The 24,074-nt window shown below is 38.5% G+C and overlaps 1 protein-coding gene across 1 annotated transcript in view; it reads right to left on the reverse strand.

Moving 5' to 3' along the window:
• MMP16 (matrix metallopeptidase 16) overlaps window positions 1-15,647 on the reverse strand; it is a 179,177-nt gene extending 163,530 nt beyond the window's left edge. The window contains exon 1 of the mRNA XM_052703354.1: window positions 15,204-15,647. Within this exon, the coding sequence (XP_052559314.1) occupies window positions 15,204-15,335 (132 nt within the window). The 5' untranslated portion in view covers window positions 15,336-15,647. The remainder of the gene's footprint in view (window positions 1-15,203) is intronic.
• Between the last annotated feature and the right edge of the window lie 8,427 nt (window positions 15,648-24,074).

Raw genomic sequence — 24,074 nt, forward strand, 5'->3', positions numbered from 1 at the left:
TTGATGCAATACAATACAAAATTTTGTTCTAATGAGATAGTTATTGAGTTCTTAAAGTAGACAGACTAATATGAAAGAATAAACATTATAGTTAATAGCTGTCAGTAGAGACATCAGCTTCACTGAAGAAGGAAAATTACAGTTAGACTGAGAGTATAGGGCAAGGAAAGAATCCAGTCCACTATGGCTGATGACATAAGTTAGACTATATAAGCTCTTTCATTAAATGCTTAGAATTAATTTTCCTTTCCCCCCTAGTATTCTTTCTGGGATTCTTACATAGTGGTCTCTCTCTAAGTGGTATCACACTTTCTTCTAATGACAAGATTCAGTTCACACACACAGATATTTTATCTCCACTTCTTTTTGTACCAATTTTAACCTGTATGTATTGGCTGAGATTATGGGATTAAGTAACAACGTTCATCTTAGGCATTCAGTGTAAACCATTCACTGACACCATTAAAATGTTGGGTGATTCAAGGCTTTTCAAACAGCTTGGAGTAAATACTGGATCCAATAAAATTAATGGCAAAATCTGATGGATTCTGTTAAGTTTGAATCTCATCAATGCTTTCCAGTTGAGACCATTTGACATAGTATCCATATCCATATCCAATTAGGATAATAAGTAAATAAGCAAAAAAGTAGCACAAGTAAAAGTAGTACAAGTAAAAGAAAATAGAGAAAATATGAGTAGATTCCCTTCTTTCTGTTTTTCAACTGTTTCTCTTTATCATTGAAACACGGATAATATATGAGCTCTATAAAAGGAAACCATGTAGCAAAAGCATATTAAGCATATTCATACTCTTCTACATAAATTTGAAGGCTGTTCACTTCTTTCAATGGCTCTATTAATTCTTTGTTACAAAGGAAAAAAATCATTTTTAATTATTTTATTTGTATTTCACTAAACACCATCAAACAATTTTCAGCCACACATGTAGCTATTTGATGTCTAAAAACAAGATTAAATCTACAAAGTATATTCTTTGTAGGACATTTTAAAGTTAAAAGTCTCGATCTCTCCTTTTCTGGCTATCCCATTAAGACTAATGTGCATGACAAATTCTTTCATTTGAACACTAGAGAAGCTACAGTTACTTAAGACTCTCCTGCCCTCAGCCACTCATAACTTTTATTAAATATCACCAAACACAGTGCTTTAACATTGTTAAAGCTTGCTTTCACCTTAAGGATCATTTCCTGGGCTGCTGAAAATTCATAGAGGGAAGGGAATATTCATAAAATACAAACTCAAAAACAAACAATAACAACAACAACAACAACAAAATCAAACTCTTACATGAAACACAGGTTTTGCTTTGTTTTAATCAAAACTAAAGAAAGAATATATGTCCACAGAATCTAAATTCTTTTGGTCCAATTTAAACTGACATCAGCTCCTTAGAAAGATCATGCATGCAGAGAAAAATTCTCTAATATCTCAATGGAAAATACATCTAAGCAATTAATCCATGAAGAACAATGACTCTATCTTTATCTGACAGCTGGGACAAAAAGTGAATTCTCCTAGCAGCCAGGAAAAATGATGGATTATTCACAAAGGAATGAAAATACTGTTTTTTCTCTAAATGAGCCTGTCAGCGCAAAACAATAGAGTAGAACTAAATATTACAGTGGAAGATCTTCAGGAATAGAAGATTGCAGATATAATCACTCTTCCTTCCCAAATGCAAACCTAAGAATCAACAGTGGAACTACTATCTCTATAATTACATTTTAGCAGAAAATTCAGTGAAATTGTACATCAGGTAGCACACTCGGGTATTAGGAGTTTTGAATGTACAAAGAAGTAAACAAGCAAACGTATAAACTGGCCAACAACTCTCTTATTATGACCCAGTTACTTTCACAGTTCTGGACGCCTACAGCAAATAGCATAAACAAATCAACGAATTAATGTATCCAACTATGATGAGATGCAAAGTCTAACATTAACACAAAAATGCAAATTTCCATTAAATCAGTCCATTAAATTAACAGAAGTACTTGTAATCAGCTAATTATTCTTTAGGACTCAAGACTCTTACACAGATAAATTAATAAAATGTCATTTTCATTTTTTAATTTTTGGAAGATTGTCTATCAGGCTATAGACATTGAGGAAGTTTATTCTTCTAAAATATATTTTCTAATTACTCTGTAAAAAACCATTCTGTTCTCTTCCTTTAACGGCAAAAAATAGCTGTTTACAGGTTTGTGTATTTCAGAAGGAAAGACAGCCTTTAAAATCACTTAGGGAAAGGCATCAAAAAACTGTCATGAGCACTGTTTGTAAAATGTGCCTCTGTAGATTAGCATGTTGCACACTGATTTAAACAGGCTCAGGACTGGCCTCATTAAGGTTGAAGGCAAAACTGCCTTGATGTCATTAGAGCAATGCTTTGTTCTTCACATCTGTAAATATTTAAAATACATGAAATCTGAAGAGGTAAGTGTTATCCTCTGGCATTATGTGATAAATGTATTTAATGATGTGTGGGGCATGAGCGAGAGAGAGTACTCTCCAGCAGTGCAGTTCTGTTCTTAGCTTTGTCTTGACATACAGTTTCCAGTGTGACTTGAGAGGATCTGATTTACCAGAGAACAGCAAATACATCCCTAGCTGTGCTATTCTGGAACATTATCTAAAGGTCAAGCAAGACAGACAACACAATGTGAACAGCACCAGGTACTTAGACACTTAATGAAAAGCACCCATGAAGAGAGAAGGAGTTAACTCCAAATCAAGACATTAAAATTACAGCATCTACCTTAGAGAGCCCCATACCTACAAGTGCCTTGACAATCTCCACCTTCATTAAAATCTGGAATAGAATTAAGTTACCGAAACAGAAGAGCCTAGTGCTATCTGAAATGACTTAGGACACATAGCCTGGCTTCTAGTTGTTAACCTAAAAAGACGAAGCTTCTATAGGTTCTGTGGTATTCCTAACTGGAGTCAACTTTGAACTATTGTTGCCAGTAGCCCAAAGAGAAGTCTACAGAAAGGAACACTTCCAGTTTAGCTTTCCCTAATGTACATTTACCAGAGTCTTTTCAAGTTCAATTTTGAAAGTTCCATCGCTGTAGATTTTAAAACTTGAATTTACAAAATGCCAGCAAATATACAATAGTAAGTGATCCAGCACTGGCAGAGAAATAGGCTCTTTAAAAGTCATTCTCCATCTCTAATATCAATGATTTTATGGTTTAGTAAAGACAGATGTTTTTCCTTGGCAGCAGGCTGTACAAAGGCAAGCTGAAGAAAACAAATGAAAAACAAGCAAGCAAACAAACAAAAATGAGATAAGAAAGAAAGAAGCAAGGAAAAGTTATGAGAAAAGTGGCAGAAAATAAGTTCATAACTTGAGGTGCAGGTGGCTTAAAGATTCAGCTTCCAATTCTAAACTTAACACTTCAATATAGCAAATTTTTTATTCCCTCAGTGCCTCATGTTGCACAATTAGCTATTTAATAACAGAAGTATGTGAGCAGCAAGTCTGCCTATTTGGTGTGTGGATGGGAACTGCTAAATCACAGCCCGAACCTCTGACTGATCACCTGAGACAAGCATTGAGTCAGCCACGGGAACACAGGTGAAGGCAATTCACCTGTGCTAGCAGAAGGGGCAGAGCCTGGCTCCACTTCTCCTAGACCCATTTAAGAGGTAACTACCAGCTGACTACTACTGCTCTGCTCTGCTGGAGTTTCATAAGTGAGCCCAGGATATGGGTAAGCTCCTATCTTTTCTGCTTTGGTGTAATAACTATGTAGCCAAGCTCTCTGGTATACCTCATAACTATAATGTGTACATCCATTGATTGTAAAGTGGTGTCTAATAAAAACATTAATACACAGCAAGTCTAATCTTTTATTACATTTCATGAGAGCCTATGTGTATTAAACAAAAAAGGTTAGATACTGTGGTAACAAAATAACGTGAATGTTTGTTTAAAAAAAAAAGTAATTATTTAATATCTCATTTGCTTAAAAAATAGAACTCTTTAACTTTGCATTGTGGAACGTTCACAGTTTGATCTGAAATCCATTTCATTATTCAAATACACTTTGAACCAGACTAACTGATTTCATATTTGGGTACCAAGAGTTTTCTTATTCAAACTTTCCTTCTGAAATACAGTATGATACACTGTATTCTTTAGCTGTCTGATTGCATCTTCCGTGTAATCCTGCTAACTGTCAAGTTGTAGTACTTACATTAAGAAAAAAAAAAACAGGGAAACTAAAACGGAAGCAAAAAAAGATTTCACATGTTACTATGGACACATTTGTTTTACCTTTTCTGCTCTTTTTTTCTTGAACATCCTCATTACTTCATTATTACACTGATAACCAAACTGAAATACTGTATGTATTTTTTAGGTTATTTCATTACTGTTTCTTTGTTGCTTGTTTGTTTATTTATTTCATTAAAAAAAAAAAAAATAAAATACTGCTCTAAGACAAATGAATGATGAAGAAGCATTTATGTCTCTTTAGCATCACTTAGCTCGTGGAAGTCACGCAATCACCAGCACTTATTCTCACAGGGGACTTCAATTTCCCTGATGTATGTTGGAAATATAATACAGCACAGAGGAAGATGTCCAGGAGGTTTCTAGACTGTGTGGAAGGTAGCTTCCTTATGCAACTGGTAGGAGAGCCTACTGGGTTGGTGCCCTGCTAGACCTGGTCTTTGCTAACAGAGAAGGACTGGTGGGAGAAGTGAAGCTTGGGGACTGTCTTGGGCAGAGTGACCATGGAATTGTAGAATTCTCCATTCTTGAAGATGTCAAAAGAGTGACCAGCAAAACTACTTTCTTGAACTTCCAGAGAGCAGATTTTGATCTGTTCAGGGCACTTGTACCACGGGTCACTTGGGAGTACTTCTCAAAGGTAAAGGGGCCCAGGAAGCCTGGATGCTCCTCAAGATGGAAATCTTAAAGGCACAAGAACAGGCTGTCCCTGAGTGCTGTAAGGCAAGCTGTAGAGGAAGATGACTGGTGTGGATCAGCCAGGAATTACTGTTGAGACTCAGGGAGAAAAAGAGAGTCTACATCTCTGGAAGAAGGGACAGGCTACTTGGGGAGATCACAGGAAGTAGCTAAGATATGCAGGGAGGAAGTTAGGAAGGCAAAAGCCCAACCTGAAGTCAGATTGGCCACTGCAGTAGAAGACAATAAAAAAATCCTTTTATAAATATATCAATGGCAAAAGAAGAACCAAGGATAATTCTCATCCTATACTTGCCGCAGCAGGGAATGTGGCCACTGAGGACAAGGAGAAGGCTGGGGTCCTCAATGCCTTCTTTACATCTGCCTTTAATAGCTGGATCAGTTATCCTCTAGGCATTTTATGCCCTGATCTGGAAGTCTGGGATGCTACTCAGAATATACCCCCAGTGATTCAGGTGGAGACAGTCAGAGAGCTCCTCCTCCATCTAGACTGTCACAAGGCCATGGGACTGGATAGGCTACACCCTTGGGTGCTGAGGGAGCTTGTGGGGGTAATTGCCAAGCCACTCTCGGCCATCTATCAGCACTCCTGATTAACTGGAGAGGTCCCAGAAGATTGGAGGCTTGCTGATGTGACTCCTATCTTCAAGAAGGACTGTAATGAGGATCTGGGGAACTATAGGCCTGTTAGCCTGACCTCGATACCAGGGAAAGTAATGGAGCAAATCATCTTGGGTGAGATCGCATGGCATGTGTGTGGTGTCCAGAGAATCAGGCCTAGCCAGCATGGGTTTGTGAAAGGCAGGTCGTGCTTGACCAACCATATCCCCTTCTATGACTGGGTGACCAGTCTGATAGATGAGGAAAGGGCTGTTGATGTAGTCTACCTAGACTTCAGCAAAGCCTTTGACACAGTCTCTCACAGGTTTCCTCTGGGGAAACTTTTTGCCTGTGGTCTGGACAGGTCTACCCTTCTTTGGGTAAGGAACTGGCTAGAGGGCCATGCCCAACAGGTAGTGGTTAATGGAGTTAAGTCCAGCCTGTGATCCATTTCAAGTGGTGTCCCCCAGGGGTCAGTACTGGGGCCAATCTTGTTTAATATCTTTATTGATGGCCTAGATGAGGGGATTGAGTGCACCCTCAGCAAGTTTGCAGATGACACCAAGTTGGGAGGTGGTGTCAATCTGCCTGAGGGTAGGGCGGCCCTTCAGAGGGATCTAGATAAGCTGGATCACTGGGCTGAGGTGAATGGGATGAGGTTCAACAAGGCCAAGTGTCGGGTTCTGCACTTTGGGCACAACAACCCCATGCAGCATTACAGGCTTGGGAATGAGTGGCTGGATGAGTGTGAAGAATAAAGGGACCTCAGGGTGTTGGTTGATGCTCGGCTGAACATGAGCCGACAGTGTGCTCATGTGGCCAAGAGGGCCAACAGCATCCTGGCGTGCACTAGAAATAGTGTGGCCAGCAGGAGCAGGGAGGTGATCATCCCCCTCTACTCAGCACTGGTGAGGCCACACCTTGAGTATTGTGTTCAGTTTTGGTCTCCTCACTACAGGAAAGACATTGAGGCCCTGGAGTGTGTCCAGAGAAGGGCAATGAAAGTGGTGAAGGGTCTGGAGCACAAGTCTTATGGGGAGCGGCTGAAGGAGCTGGGATTCTTTAGCCTGGAGAAAAGGAGGCTCAGGGGAGACCTCATTGCACTCTACAACTTCCTGAAGGGAGGTTGTGATGAAGACGGGTTTGGTCTCTTCTCCCAGGCAACGAGCAGGACCCAGGGAAATGGCTGCAAGTTGTACCAGAGGGGGTTTAGGTTAGACATGAGGAAAATCTTTTTCTCTCAGACAGTGGTCAGGCACTGGAATGGCTGCCCAGAGATGTGGTGGAGTCGCTGTCCCTGGCAGTGTTCAAGAGGCGCCTGGATGAGGTGCGAGATATGATTTAGTGCTTGTGGTAGCAATGGTAATGAGAAGATGGTTGGACTAGATGATCTCATAGGTCGTTTCCAACCTTGTGTTTCTATGATTCTATGACTTCTATTCTATTGTTTTTGCTATGTATTGGAAACGACAGGAATTACTCTTCAATTACTTTAATGCAAATTTGTAGAAGCTAAGTTAAAAAGATGATAGCTCTTGCTATCAATATTGACAATCTTGTTATCAATATGCGAAGTCATAATTGAACTGGACACACAACTCAGATCTCCAGCCTCCCAATACAGTGCCTTAATCACTAACATCATATTTTTCCTACATATTAGAAATTACAACACAGATAGAGATAATGAAAACATTTTCAAGGATGACATACTGTACAAGTAGGGAAGGATAGAAGTGTCAGAAGCCAGCACTTCATGATTAAGTAATTTTTTTAAAAATGTAGTACAGTTCTGGTTTTTTTATTTTTATTTTTATATGTAGAATATCTAAGCATATATATGATTATTTATATGTAGAACAAATAAGAAAAAAAGTCTCATTTGCCAAGATCAAAATCATGCTGTAAATTAAGCTATATAAATCTATTATTGCTAGCAATAATAATTAACTTTATTATGTGGAAGACAGATCATCTATTTCATTTGTAATTAAATACATTGCTACTATTCTGCACAGCGTGTAAAACACAGTACATAGACAAACAGAATATGTCAGTTGCTCTGTCAAGACAGTGGGTCAAAGCAATTTCCTAGAAGGACATCACACAACCAAAGTCTGAGGTAAGAACAAAAAACTCTGACAGGATCATCACCTCCACATCCAGATACAACACAAGAAGGAAGCAATTTCCTCTTTGGTATTTCATTTCATAAAAATCTATTGTCACATTTAAAGGAAGCATGCTCCTTCCCATTGAAAAGGATGTTTGTTCTTATGTTTTGCTATCTATTTTTCCTCTGCCTTTGAGCTGATAACTTTCTGAATAAGGAAGTCTCCCTCCTTGCTAGCCTATATTTCACACACGTAAGTGGAGACTTGTCAGCAAAAACAAATGGATCAATGAAATAGAAGAACTGTGTCTCTACAAGATCATGTGGAAAAATACAATAAAAAAGATTCTGAGCTTAGCATTTCTTTCCAAGTGATCGACACAACTACACAAACAGTTCAATTGTTTCTCAAATGTAAAAATGCTGAACATCAGTTTCATGTAATACAGATGTTACGTGAGCAGGAAAAGCTGATGAAAATCCATACCGATTTGTCTTACAGCAGTTACTTTGTCCCCCATAAGCACAGTCTGGTATGAACAGTACTGGTGAGTCAATACAATTAGATACTCAAAGTGGAATGCACCAGTCCCAGAGGGAGAAGCAAAGCCACTTCCAGACCAAGCAGTAGCAACAGAGAGACTAATCACCTTCTATCCTAGCCCTAGAACGACACACATTCTCTCAAGATGCAGCCATAGGGAAATTGTCCCAGTATTGCTTTCAAAGAGACATCTTCTTTGAATAAACTACAGCATGGCTGCTCCTTTCTGCAAAGCTATTCCGCACAAGGGTCAGTCAAAATATGATCAATCAAGAACTAACAAAAAAGGCAAAATATTTGTCATCTAGAGTCACAAAACAATTGTCAAATCATATGCTTTATGAATGTGTTTCCACACAGTGTAATAAAAACTGTTGTTTTCTATAGAGAGAAAGCAGGAAGTGACTTTAATGTTCTATAGAATTGTTGGGGCTTATTGCTTCAGCATGCCCCCCTCGTATATTTTAATCTCTGATTTTTCAACCCCTTTTCAACTGCTGGGTTCAAGCCTCAACGCTTTGGTTTAGACTGCCTGTGCAGTAGAATTAAGAGGAGATAAATTTCCTCATAGCCTGAAGTCCTGATCCTGAAATTAATAGATTTTAAGCATGACAAAAACACATGTCCAAGCCCCTAAGTCAATTATGTGCTGTAATACCTCAGAAGGTATGCTAGGAGTATTATAATCACAGCTGAAGTGCAGATAACTCTTCAACTGGTATAAAACAGTTGTTAATATATAAACATTATAACAGCAGTTGCAGTTAATAATTAAGACAACAGAAATATTATTTTTCTTTTTCTGTAATTTCTGTCAGTTTTAATTCATCACAGAAATAAGTTGTTACCACTTAATTGCTCTTACTGTACAACAAAGATGCTTATAATGAATGATGATAAGCAGGAACATGAATGAACAGTTGCCAGGTAACCAACAAATAAAGGTTCCAAATAGCGTGACCTCTCTTTAAAAGATAAAGCTCTAATCATAATTATTTTTCAAATCCCTTTCTGTGCCAAGTAAAATCATGCTTGCAGCACTAATCCTGGTCCTCCTCACACAGAATGAAGCTAAATCTGTCATTTGACATATCACAGTTAACAAATTAAACAGATTCAACCTGCTCCTTCGGATTATGGTCAGTAGTGTGGTTTGAGGACAGCAAACAGGTTAGACAATAAACAGAAATCTGGAACAGGAAGGTGAGAAGCCTCAAACAATTTAGTGAGTGTAATTTAAAACTTTCATTGTTTTTTTAAGGATCTTCAGAAAGTATCAACATCAGCCCTTTAGGTTTTAGTTCCACAGTCATGCAGGAAAGCAGAAGGATGAGACAGACTTTAAAATACTGAGACCAAATGCAGTTTGAAATTTTTTTTTTAATCCATATGATACCACATTCTCTCTTTACAAATTGTTACAATTCAGTCTTGCTGAGTGCAGAAGGAGAGGTGCCTATAGCATGCACTGACCTTTTAGATGAATTCAAATAAAACTGACAAAGAACAATGTAAATCTTAAATCAGTTAAAGAAGATGGTGTATCCACTCTGAAGAAACAATGAATGGGAAGGCAAATTTACACTGTTCTACTGTAAGACGTCTTCTAAGTAATGAAAGAGCAAAATGGATTTTTCAGGGCTTTCTGGTGGGCTAATGAAGTCCGTCTTTATTTTAGTATGATCTCATGTCAGGAACCATTAGGAATACATGTTTTGGTAGGTTTACTTTGCACTGCATAAGGCAATTACATAAATCTGTTTATCTGTGTTATTTCTTTAGTAAAATTGAGAATCACTAATAGCTGTGATGCTCAAACACTAAGAAGTCAGAAATCTGCAATAGGAATATAAGAGGAACAAGAGTTATAAAAAAAAAATCTACCTTGCATCTAAGGTATAACATACAAGGTCATTGGTGAACTCTTTGGAATGGGGACCATTTTTTCAAACTGTATTTGAAGAAAACACAGGCTAAAGAATTTGTAATGTTCCCTGTAACCTTCTGAACATAAAATACCTCATATTTCATAGCAGAACATTGACCTACTGCAATTTTTGTGACAATAAATTGTTTAAATTATAGTAGAGAATGTATTCTGCTAATTAATAGTCTCCACATATATTTCTGAATTAAATGAGAGTCTACTTTTCATACAGTAGCTATTGACTTTTGTAGTAGAAAAGCACTCAATGGCAAGACTCAGAACTTAACTGAAAATCACGCATATTGTTTGCATGTAAAAAGAATGCAGAAGATGTTTTTTAGGACAGATGGCACTATTTAAATCAAACTACCTTAATTTCTTCTCCATATTAATTCTTGAGCTTGCATTTTAACAGATTTTGTAACCTGTGTTGTGTTTGCAAACCTGTTAACCAAGGCCACTAGCTGACAAGTGTGTCAAGGTGATATTTGAAGTTTATTCCTTTTCAATTTCCAGCTGAAGAACTGTACTGTTTTCAAGCTTAAAAGACCAGAGCTTATGGAAGAAAAGGTCATGCTTTACCACTCAAGAGGAGCTGGATGCTAAATGTGAAGTTTATTAATAATGAAAACAATGAGGTTCTCAGCTACTTACTTACGGCAATGGAGGAAATTAGCAGTATTTTCCTGAAGTTTTGATTCTACTGTACTTTGTTTCACAATATGTAATTTATTTGTCACAACTCTGAAAATGGGAGGAAGTAAAAGAGTTCATAGCTTTAAATAACTTCATAACTAAATAAGATTCACTTTAAATCTCCCCTATGGATTCAGCTCTATATATTCTGCATTAGAAGAAAAAACATAGTTTAACTGTCTACTTAAGAAGAGAGATGATGAAACATGCTTTGTAGTGTTTATCAAATCACAGACACGGTGAATGAAATTTGTTCTGATTCTAAAAACACTTCTTTACACAACAGGCTTTGTGAACACACCCATCTGATACAGTTGCTCTCAGGAATAAGAACACCCAGTATTATAATCCAATATGAATCTTATTCTAGATTCATAATAACTTATGACCAAGACATTATTGTTTCAGTAACCATTTTTCCCTTTATTTATGGTAACACTGCTTTCTAACTTTTGTATTAGATATTTAATAGTCAGAAGATGAACTCTTAGGTTAATACCAGCTCAAACAGTACAACAATGTTGGCTTTAGGAAAACATAAAAATATCTATACAGTGAAAGATCATATGTTGACACTCCCACTATCACACAAAGGCATTATCTCTCAACAGCACGACTTATTAATACTACAGAGAGAAACTCAGAGAAAAAAAAAATCCTCTGCTGGCTCAGAATATCACCATCTATCAGATGACAGCAATAAACTATCTTGTGTTCACTTGTTTCAACTTTATGATTTAAATGTTTGTTTTAATAACTATTATTCCATTCACTATTTCATTGATGGATATTTTCTCCTGTTAGTGTATGGAAATAGTTTAACGAAGCAGACAAAAGAAACGACTTTACATCCACAGACATATTCTTCCATTACTGTGATTACTCACTGTTGTTATGGTTTTGGAGTAATAGTTCAGCACTGAGGATAGGGAGCTAACAATATACTCATTTTTTATCATGACATCAAATGACAGGTTTCATCAACTTGCTAATGGCAAACAGTGAACTCTGAAAAATAATCCCAAAATCCTTCAACAAATAAGAGTATGCAAATCTTAAGCTTCATCATGATCACTTGAGCTATCCATTCACAATCACCTCTCATTCAGCTTTACCACAGTCTCTCATTGTAGGTGTTCCCCTCCCAAGTTCTGTACTCCATGGCCCGATTCCTACTCAGCCATGTCTATCACATTTATTAATACTACATACATGAATGCATTTCAGAATTGATAATGCAGCTATCAGTGAAAGCTTGAGGACTTCATCCATGTAGGTGTTTGGTTAAAAGAAATTGTACAGAGACAATAAAATTACAAAGAAAAATTAGCAATGTTCACACAAATGTGTAAACTTGAGCTTTGTGCTTTTCTTTTAAAAGACATTTTTATGCAATATCTTTGAGCAGCAGTAAAATCTCTTAAGAATTGTTCTGGCTCATAGCCCAACAAGTCTGCACTGAAATAAAAACTCAAAAGTGCTCCACAAATGTTACTTTTCAATCAGGAATACGGATTAACTGAGACAGAAAAGAAAGAGGAAATAAAGGATTCTGCATTTTATAATGTTCAACAGGTATTGTTTGTACTGTATTTAGAAACAGGAAATAATAATAATATCTCCTTTCCAACGATTGTAAGTATTTGTTCAGCAACATTTAATTCATCTAAATATACATCACTTCTGTCATGAGCTCTACTTTGTGTGTTTATTCTTGTTGCCATAAGAAACATTTGTCATACATTTACACAGTGTACTATCAAATAATATTGCACTTGTGCTGACAGAGAGCATTGTACAATACACACATCACCACTGCCAACACTTTTGCCTCAAATTTCCCATGTATTTTAGTAGATTTTCTGTTCTCAACAAAAGGAAGTTGCATTTTCACTGCTATCCAAATAGTTTAAACATGAGAATGGTTGTTCCGGGGCAAATCTCACGACTGTCTAGACAGGATTATGTCACAGAGAGTGGTCAAAAACAGTGGCCTAGGGAAGAGTCCCACATTAGGATGACTCTTGAATACTAGAGAGATTCCCCAGAACCAGAACACTTTTCTGGCTACCAACAATCTGTGGATCAAAGACTGTAATATGAAGAAAAAAAAAAAAAAAAAAAAAACAGGAAAACTGGCATATGAAGCAAGAGGCATACTTTAAACAGAAGAAATATATGCTCTCATTACACAGAATACTTCATTCTACTCAACAATGTTTCTTAGTCTTGGTATTGTCTTTCACCCTCAAAATGTGCTGTTTTCCATATGGAAGAGGTGGCAAAAATGAAACCGTTTCCCTTCTCTCCTCACAAAACCTCCCTCCGACTGGAGTTGGCCTCCTGTTCCTATTCCACTTGACTAAACCAATCTTTTTCTCCTCCCACACTAGCTCCATCTGCTGCCCGTCTCTCCAGCAGAGCCAGATGCCAGCAAAGCAGACTACTGTGGGAGGAGAAAGTTCTGTTGCTGGAATTTCTTCCCAACACCCTGCAGGGGGCCAGCCTGTGAAGCCTGGGGAAGCTACAGGGAGCAACTTCCTCTCTTCCACGCGGCTTCCCTCTGCCCATCAGTAAAGAAGGCAGCTGAGGACAGGAGCAATAGGATAAAACCTTACCGTGCACTATGAAATTTGCAACTTCCATATTTATATCGTAACAGTCTTGCAACTGGACTTCAGACCCAACCCAGCACACTACATATTTCATAAACATACAAGAAGTCCTTCCCTGAAGAGCTTACAATGAAACAGAAGCAGAGATGTGCATTTATTTGTGATAAGGAATGAGAAAGAGTGACTAGAGTGTAGATGACAGGCTAAAAAAGGGCAGGATTTATGATCAGGAGAGATCTTAATGATGGAGTAAGTGACTATAGTTTCCAGAGACAAGCTGAGGTTGTGTGTTATTAAGCAGGAGGGTTGTACGTGGCACAGGAAAGTATCTGCATAGAGGGAAAGTCTGGAACGAAAGAAGAGAGGGAAAGTCTGGAACGAAAGAAGAGAAGGAAAGAAAAAGCAATTTTTGTTATGTTTGAGGTGATTGTATATGAGGCAGTGAGAGAAGTAAGGACTTCAGACTGAAAGGGATAGAGAAGCATCTGCAGATGCAGTCTTGCCACAGTAGCAAGAATGAGTGTCACTGAGTGAGAAAAGAGCTCAACATAAAGCAAACCAGTGTGCATACGTGTGAGACATTAAAAAAAGGCACAGGCTTCATTCTGGGAGAGAAAGCATTGTGAAAACATCAGACAAGAGAGATGAGAAACAGGAATGGGTGAGGGTGATGTATGGACACAGCAGAAAGTTTGGAGTGGGGTTAGCAGAACAGAAAAAAGAGAAGGAAAACAGATCTACCAGAAAAGTGATAAAACACAAGTGAAGTTGAAAGAGCACATGTAGAAACACATAACAAAAAAGATGAAACAGAATAGCTGGAGAAAGAGAGAAACACATCACATTGAGAAAGATGAGGGAGAAGGGCTCACAACAGAATGAGTGACAGAAAGGAAATAAAAAGGGAAAGAAGATGTGCTGGTAAGATAAAGACAGCAAAAGATCATTACTTAATGGGTCCAATTATGTAAAAAAAATACCAAATTGGAAAACTGGGACTGTACAGAAGAGTGACTGGAAACGGATGTTCACTGAACTCAAACTGTGTCTGTAAACTCTCATGGTCTGCCCCATCTAGGTTCCCTATGTTCTCATCTGCTTTTTTGCTTAGAAAGCAATGTATTTCCTGGTCCTCCATACCCTCAAACTTTTGTGTTATAGTTGCACCTTTATGCCATTTGTTTCACCGTTTCTAGTGGCAACTCTTTGTGTTAGATTTAAACGGGAAATACTCTTATTTTGCCGAATACTTGACCACAAAGAAACATGCCCACAATTTCAAGTTTCTTTACTCCTGTCCCCATAACGCTCTTTTTCATTCATTCTTCTGAAAGAGAGAGAGAAAGAGAGAAAGAGAGAAAGAGAGAAAGAGAGAAAGAGAGAAAGAGAGAAAGAGAGAAAGAGAGAAAGACGTGGGGAAAACTGCACTACAACGGTATCCTGCGTCCCTGAGACTTCCCCGAGCTGCTCCCAGTTCCTCCCAGTGCCCAGGCTGAGGCTTCCCGTCTCCCACGGGAGAGAGCAGGGAGGCAGGGCAGGGAGGGATCTCCCTCCGAAACGCATCCCTCGGGCGGGGAGGGAGCGCGCTGTCGGCTGCAGGAAGGGAAGCCAAGCACGGCCGTGTGCCCTGGATGCTGACTGACATGGCTGGCTGCTTTATTTCATTTAGGGGATACGGAAAAGGGATGAGGGAAAGGGAGAGGAGGAAGCGCACGCTCGCACACACGCACACGGCTTCTCTTACCTCCACATTGAAATACTGCTCCGCTTTGCACACTGTAGCACATAAAATCCAAAGGCAGGTTTGCAAGAATAACACCCTGGATTGAGATACGAAATCCAACCGGCTTCCAGTGCTGAGTGCGAGTACGACCATAGTGAACTGTGCTTCAATGGATGGAAGGTCTCTCTCTCTCTCTTTTCCTTAAACAGACACGCAAACAAACCAGCCCCCTCCCGTGTCCGTGAGGAGCCTGTAGCGCAGGTTCACCCACAACAGGCGAGGAGGAGGAGGAGGACCAGACACTTCCCAGATCGGGCGGCGACAGCGGGCTCAGCTCTCGCTCATCCTCACCGCCAGTCCCGTCAGGAGGGAATGTGGCGTCCGAGTGCAGCCGCAGCTCCTACACGGCTCCTCTGCCCAGCAGCAGCAACCGCCTCCCGTGCCCTCCCTCCTCCTCCTCCTCCTCCTTCTGCTCCTCCTCCTCCTCCTCCTCCTCCTCCTCTTCAGCCTCCTCCCACTGTGCTTCCTCACGGGGAAGGCCGGGCTGGCAGGCTGGCTGGCTGGCCAGTCGCCGGCTCGGCGCGGTGCGGTGCGGTGCGGTGCGGCGCGGCGCGGCGCTGCGCGGCTCTCCCCTCGGCTCTCCCCTCGCCTCTCCCCTCCTCTCCAGAACGTTCAGCCGCCATCTCCGTGGTTCCTCCCTGCCGGCCTCCTGGCAGGCACCTTAAAGTCAGTGGGTCCGCCAGGCGGCCCTGCCGGGCTGCCTGTACGCGGCTTCGCTCGCTCGGTCGTTCCTCGTCGCTGCCGGCGTCCCAGGAGGAGCGCTCGATTCTTCCTCGCGGAGCGCACCGAAGCAGGAGCTCGAACGGCTTCCAGGTGCCCCTGAGCCCGCCTCAAGGAGCGGGGCAGCGCTGGGCCCGGTGTGATTTGTGCTCTCCGTGGCTTGGAGAAACGTACAGAATCTCTACTTGCAAAGTTTGGGGAAGGTGGAATAATGATGGTGCGCTTAAAGTGGTACAAGCGAGACAGTCAAAGCAATCTGTGCATTGAGTTAACTGGAAATCTATTTTAATGTGCACAGATAGAGAATCTTGTATGTAAGGGGAAACAAAAATGCTTTGTGCTCCAAGTAGATAAATATCTCTTGTGATTTTTATGGTTAACGGCACATTTTGTAGAGCCCTTAGTTCAATAACGGGGCTTTCCTGTCAAAAAAGGTGGAATAGTGTTCAGTATTAGCGAGACAAACTATTTCAGTAACACATCTTGTTCACATATATGTTGACAGATTTAAAAAAAAAAAAAAAAGAAAGAAAAAAAAAAGTTTAAAAGATTCCAAGATTTGAAAATCTACAATAATTATCAAAACAGTTACAAAAATACTTACTAAGTCATGATATGAAACAACTCAGAGATAGAAGATATCACGACAGACAAATGTTTCTTTTACAGATAGTTGAGGTTAATGGCAGAATTCAACCACATGCAAGTTAAATGTATAGAATGTTGATAACACCCAGTAGCAGGATGTGGGGACATAGTAGTTTCTCCATATTTTAGTATCTTGAAATGCCAGTTATCTTTGAAGAAGTCATGTTCTGCCTAGCCAAAAGTAGTGAGATTTAAGTTAAATTCCTTAAGGGGTATACTTTTTTCATGTTAATTACTTGATCACAGATACATAAAATGGCTTAGTTTGGAAGGGACCTTAAAGACTATCCAGCTCCAACCCTATATCATGAGTTACTATTATACAACCCTATATCAGAGTTACTATTCACCAGATCAGGCTGCTCAGGACTTCATCACCCTCTGGGGATGAGGCATCTGTAACATCTCTGAGCAGCCTCTGCTCATGCCTTACCACCCTCTAAGTAAATAATTTCTTCAAACATCCAACCTAGATTTCCTCCCTTTTAGTTTACTTTACTTTTATTTAAAAGCCATTTCCCCTTGTCCTGTCACTATTAGACCATGTCAAAAATTGGTCCTCCTCCTGCTCATAAGTTCTTTTCTAGTACTGGAAAACTGCAAGGTCTCCCTGGAGCCTTCTCCAGACTGAACAAGCTCAACTCCCTCAACCTTTCTTTATACAAGAGAAGTCATCTTTGAGAAGTTATCTAGTCATCTCTGTGGCCCTCCTCTGGACCCTCTCCAACAACTTTGTGCCGTTCTTGTATGGGAGGGTGTAGACCTGCCAACAGCACTCCAGATGGGGCCTCATAAGGAGAGTAAATCACCACCCGCTCCGTGCTGGCCACCTCTCTTTTGATGCAGCTCAGGATACAGTTGGCCTTCCAGGCTGCAAACGCACACTGCTGGCTCATGTCCAGCTTTTCATCCACCAGAACCTGATCTGAAAGATGTTGTCTGTTCTTCAGATTATCAGTGAAGTGGGTGATGAAATCATGAAACAGAAAACTGGAAATGAGCTGGAAGGACCTCTTGGCACTTAGTGGCCAGTATCGGAAATCGAAATGATCCTGACAAATTAATGTCTTGAACTCATCAGGAAGAAACTTCATACTGACAAATGCAAATTAAGTTTGGGAAGAAAAATCAAAGAGTATGATACTGGTAAAACTGAATCACATCAGAAAAGAATCTGAAGGATGTAATGGACCATAAATATGAGTCAGCAGCATGCTACAATTGGGGAAAAAAAAAAAAAAAAAAAAAAAAAAAAAAAAAAAAAGACAATACAGCTGCCTCATTGTGGAGCATATTATTAAGTGCCCTGACCAGGGGATTTTTCTGCTAGGGATTGTTGAAACCAGTTGTGGTTGATGTCAAACAAGAGAGAGGCCAAGGAAAGTAACATTTGGAAAGTACGATGTGGAATATTTGAAATAACACCATTTTTTTAGTCTGAGAAAACCTAGCATAAAGAGTCTATCTGTATGGAAAGTCTTGCTGTGAGAAGGACAAAAATTTTAATTATTTTTATATTTAGGATGAAGGGAAAAAAAATGAAGCAACTAAATTATCCTGGAAGTTAATTCAGTGTTAGACAAAACTTTCTAAAATACGTAGGTAGTAGAATTTGGAACTAGAAACCCAGTGGTACGAATGTGAAATATTTGTAATTCAGAGGTCTGACAAGCAAGAATATTATATCTGTATCTTCTATTCTCAGTGCAGTGGATTTGTAATATATTGAATTATGTGATGTAGTGATTTTTTCTTTTGTTCTAGTATACAAGTAATTTCTTTTCTTTTCTTACTCTGTGAATTAATAATTGTTTATTCCTCAGGTATTACTGTATGAATCAATAACTGATAATTATTTACTCTATGAATTAGTAACTAGTTAAAAAGAGATGCTTATACTGTCTGTTTTGTTTTCCCTCTTCTCCTAAGGGACCTTCTCACTTGCACTTTCAGCAAGCACTAGCTCTGTATTTGTTGCTATATTTTCAAGGGTTTGTTGTTAGCATAATATGAAGAATTGGAAATTGAAATAGAAATAGATATGTTCTTTTCACTGGTATTTCATTCATCTTCCCTGTCAGTACTGCTGTGATTGTTTGTTGTGAAAAGCATGGGGCCTTGAATATGACTACCTCCTTCCTTTACGCTGTATCCATTTGAAGAGGAAAGAAACAATGTTATGAATAGAACAACAGAGAGCAAAACCACACAAGTGTTTGCGTGTGTGTGCGTGTGAGAAAGACAAAGGAGCCACAGAGGTAAAGAAAGACATTGACCAGGAACAAGAGCAGTAAGGTGTGGATTTGAGTGCCACAGAAAGAGGTGTATGAAGGACAAAGAATATCTTCGAAGTGAAAAATATCACTCAGGAAGGAGGAAACAGCAGCAGTGACAGGAAAGAACTCTGAATATTTATAAGAAAGCTGTGGGCAAGAATATACAGGAGTAGTGTCAGCCTCTTGGTCATTCAAGAAGGTTGAGAGAGATAACAATATTTTAAAAAAACATATGGAGATCTTGTTTATAGATCTCTGTATATAGGAGAATGAGAAATTGAAGAAAAGGCAGAAAAGAGCAACAAAGATGAAAGAAAAAAAAAAAAAAAAAAAGAAAGGATGGAGAAAAATGCAACTGTAAGGAAATTTGAGCTATTTGTTGAAATATTCAGCAGAACTAAAAAAAATTGAAAACAGTTCTAACTGATAGTTCATTTAGTTATATAAATTTTAGCCATTTTGAAAGACAAGATCTTTTTCCTCTGCTCCCAGCCAGCTCATTTACTAGCTCAGTTTCTTTGACTCTGTAGATTTTGTCTTTTATGGATAACTATAGTCACAGCTTCACAATGGACAGAGTGATTACTAGAAGCAGGCATAGGCATCATTAGACACTCTCATATCCAACCCTGAACACAGGGCAAAAATCTTTTGCTTTATTGTATCTGCAATTCTGAATAGCAATTCATATGATAACTTAACAAAAAAATCAAGTAATACATGTCAACCTTTCTGCATTTTGTGGTGCTTAGCTACTGGTAGTACAAACTGGAATTTTTTTAAATAGTAGATTCATTGCAACATATAATGAACTGCAACAACTGAGGTAGACATCACATATCTTGCATATCTATAGACTGTTATATCTAGCGCTAGATTATCATAGAATGGTCATAGAATCATAGAATGGCCTGGGTTGAAAAGGACCTCGAAGATCATCTTTTTTCAGCCCCCCTGCAATGTGTAGGGTTGCCAACTGCCAGACCAGGCTGCCCAGGGTTGCATCCAGCCTGGCTTTGAATGCCTGCAGGACAACTTGTTCCAGTGTGTCACCACCCTCTGAGTGAAAAACTTCCTCCTAATATCTAACCTAAACATCCCCATTTTGGTTTAGAACTGTTCCCCCTTCTCCTATGACTATCCACCCTCATGTATAAGATTGGAAAAGATTTTCTAAACCCCTGGCCTTTTTTGTATGGAATAAGCTATTCATAGATCTTGACTATTCGCAAGATCCCACAGCACATGAAGGCAACAATCTTACTGCATTTAATATGTATTGCTGCATGGACCATGCTTGCATTGCCTTGTGTTCAGATTGCTATGGTTCTTCATATGCACAAGTTTCATTGTAGGCATAAGCTTGCATAATCAGAAAGTAGAACTGTCTTTCATTGCCAGTTCACTTTGCTGTGTTGTCTTACAGATTCGCTCATGGCTTTTATGAAGAAGTTGAGTAAAAACAGGAGAAAACAAAATTGTGAAATTTCATGCATAATTGCTATATAATCAAAAGGAAAATTCCTAAAATCGTAAAATTCAGTAGTAATTCAGGATATTTTGGCTGCAAGTTTCCACCAAGAGCAGTGAAGTCAGAGAGGAAAGAAGTCTGCAAGTAGAAAAATAGTATAACCATAAGTTGGAATTCTAATTTTAATAGGATCATAATGTAATAGAATAATTTAGGTTTAAATTAGGTAATTTAGGCCTCTGTAAGCAATCAGGTCCAACTGTCTGCGCAAAGCAGTCAACTCAGTTCAGGGAGTTACAAAGCAAGTTAATCTCAGCTAAGCATCGTAACCTAGTCTGCAACGTGGTTTCACTGTGTCAGGGAGCTATTTTAAGTGTAAAGTCTCTTTTGTGAGGCATTTGTCAGGCCTTCAGTTATTTTGCTCTGTGTGGTGACATCAATTTCAGCAACTAAAGCAGCATCTCCTAATCTCTTGAAAGTAGAAGAGATCTCCAGAGAAATAGGTATAGAACATATAATTCTGCAGCTGAAGACTGAAAGGAAGACATTTTAAAGACAAAGAAGGCAGTGTTAAAGAAAAATGACTCTTCTAAGAAAAGCATCATGAACTATACAATAGCAATAAAAGTAACCTTTTTTTTTTCAATAATAAAATCTTCATAAAAGCATTTTTAGTAATGTGAGTTACTGTGGGGTTTGTGAACAATGTATCTGAAAAATGCACCAAAGCAGCCAGCTCCTCACTTATTTGCTTTATGTAAGTTTTCGTGTCAAACTTTATTTTCTGTACTTTATAACAGCTTTCATGCTGCTGTTTTCCATCACACTCCTAATGCATTTTCTCCATGCTTTCTGATTTTTGGCTCTGTCTCCAGGGCAAGGAAGGCCTGTTTAAGCATCAAGTCAGTCAGCAATTTCCCAATATATTTCATCCTAAAAGGCATATGAGTGGCCCAGCTATCTTTTGGTCTGTTCTGCTGATTACTCAGCAAGTTTACAGTAATGTCAGAGTGGCAGTCTGGTGATTGTTCCTAGATCCGAACAATTTATATTGAGTATTATCTATTTCATTTCTTACCTGTGTAGAATACTGATACTTATAAAAGCTAAGGAAGGAACATGACAAACACAACAGAAATAAATAATGCAGAGTAGCTATAGGTGAGTCAGACAAACTGGAGATGAAAGGTGCAAGGAGTTCTTATAGATTACCCTGCTTTAGCCAATGGCTTGTGGAGACTTCTGGACTTACTGAAGAATTAGGTCAAGAAAGAAACCAATGTTTCAGGTGTATCTAAAGGTCTAGTTACCAGGTGGCTTCTATAACTTAAACACAAGGGCATAGGTACATATTAAATTGGATCTTAAAAGGAAAATTTTCCCTTTTTTTTTTTTTTTTTATTTTTTACTGCTTTAGCTGGCTGGAAATTCAACATCAACCTGGGTTAAAATAGACACACATGACCCCTTAAAGGTTATTTTAGTCTATAGTATTACTATATGACATTTTGGATCAGAAAGAGCTGTTTGTGGAAAAGAAGATTGCACTCTGCTTGTCAAGAGAAAACAGTATTTACAATAGAAAATGTATTTTTAAAGAGCTCACTTGAAAACATAGGAGACCAGCCTGCAAGAAACAAGAGGTTTCACACAAGGTTAAACTTATTTATTACACCATTCTGCAATATCTGTCATCTGAAGTGGCAGGTGTCTGTCAGATACAGACGGAGCTAGGAAAAGTCATACAGATGATTCAGTTTCCGTGTGTGTGTGTATTTTCCCAGTTACATGATTTGCACCCCTTTGTGTTACCAACCATGTTAGGTTTATATTAGCATCTTTTTTCTATAACTGGTTAATTTTTCCTCACTTGGTCGGATCAACAGAGTCTATAAAATAATGCGTATTCTCTTGAGACTAGTATTAAAGTCCTGTGTGCAAATTAAACTTTGCAGTTTGAATGCTCATGGGCTAATCAGCAACATCTAAGAATCAGCATCTAACATCTAACAATTATATAAATGCTGCTTTTAAGAGTGGAAATGATGAGTCGTAGGTGTTGTTTTACAAGCCCACTAAACACAAAGTGAAAAAGTGGGAAAGGCAAAGGGAAGGTAAGAATCAGAAAATGAATTCTTCAGAATGGAAGGACAGACATAGTATAAGAAAATGCTTTTACGGAATAATCTAGTTGCTCTATACCATATGGTTTTACCTATCTATTGGGGAATATAAGTTTGAACATTTTCTTTTGCCCCAAATCCTCTGATTAAACAATGTTCAATTCCTCTGTTTTTAACACAGTGCACTTCTCAATGCTAACAGTTTCTTTTTATGCTTCCTGTTGGTTTATAATTTATATTTGTCTTGGAAGGAGGATAGGGAATTATTTTAAAGCAATTAAACATAAATTGAATTTTACCTGTTAACGTTTTTCATCTTTTACCTGTTAACATTTTTCATCAGCCTGGTTTCATGGCTTTTCCTGTTCTTTGCTATTCACATCAGTCATGTCCTTAGATTCCTCTCAGAAAGAGAAATTTTCAATTTGAAAAATTGCATAAAATGTGATATTGTAAGGGTGAAGATGCTGTTAGAGATTTGGCTACCAGGGAGAAGAGTAGGAAGTTCCTTCAAATCTGATGTCCTCCTGCTGCAATGTTATTGTAGTGTTTTCAAAGGGGAGGTACAGTTCAAACATGCCTGAATATATGATTGAATTATACATTTGTGCAGAATAGAGCTAGAAAAATAGATTTAATTTCATTGTCTTTCTAGTGCTATATCAAGGCAAAATTATGATAAAGGAAAAAGATGGAGAGATAAAGTGGGGGAACACACTTGAAGGTTACTAGCCTTGAAACGTCTGCTTATACATGGCTGCTGGTAAAGGTGAAGTTGGCAGTGGTTGCATGTATTGTGGTCTTTTGTAGAATCTCATTGATTCAATTTGATGTGGCCTGTGTAACTTCTAAATCAGGTACAGAAAAGTCACAAGAAAATTACTGAAGATTTCTATAACACCACTTCTCTCCAGTTTTGCTCTGTATCATATGTGATCCCAAACACAATCCTAGAACTTGTAGTTCCTTATACTGTCTTAAAGAAATCTACTAGATTTACATATTTTAATTTATATATATTTTTAGTCTTACTTAGTCTAAGACGTAAAGTTATTTATATCTTTCCATTGTCTTCCTTTTGGGATTTTTCTGATCTTCTCAATTTTATTTTCTGCTAACTTCTGTATAGCAAGACACTTCATAAAAGCACAAATGCTGTCACAATGCCATTTCGTTGAGGGGAGTCCCCGTAGAGATCCCAAGCATATGTTCTTACTCATGCATAACTGAAGAAAAGGCAGAATTATACTTAGATCTTTAGCTTAAGAGAGTCTTCCAAATAGTGGTCATACATTCAGGTTGAAATTTCAAGGTCATCTAACAGATTTGAACACCTGAATCTCATAACATTTTATGGGAACTAGACAAGTCTGTATGCTGATAGGCATATATGAAAATGCCAGGCTTACACTTCATCTGTTTCATTGCTCTGTAGTGAAAAGTGAAGTAAAAGTGAAAGGAAAGCAAAACAAACAAACAAAAAATTACTGAGGTTTACTAATATGGGTAGTTATTTTTTTAAAAGTGCATTTGTTGCTATTTATTTAGTTACTCAGTCATCACCTGAGGTTTCCTGTGCTTACCTGAAATTGAC

The sequence above is a fragment of the Tympanuchus pallidicinctus genome, unplaced genomic scaffold, assembly GCF_026119805.1.
Source record: "Tympanuchus pallidicinctus isolate F22 unplaced genomic scaffold, pur_lepc_1.0 scaffold5, whole genome shotgun sequence".
In the NCBI taxonomy this organism is placed as follows: domain Eukaryota; kingdom Metazoa; phylum Chordata; class Aves; order Galliformes; family Phasianidae; genus Tympanuchus; species Tympanuchus pallidicinctus.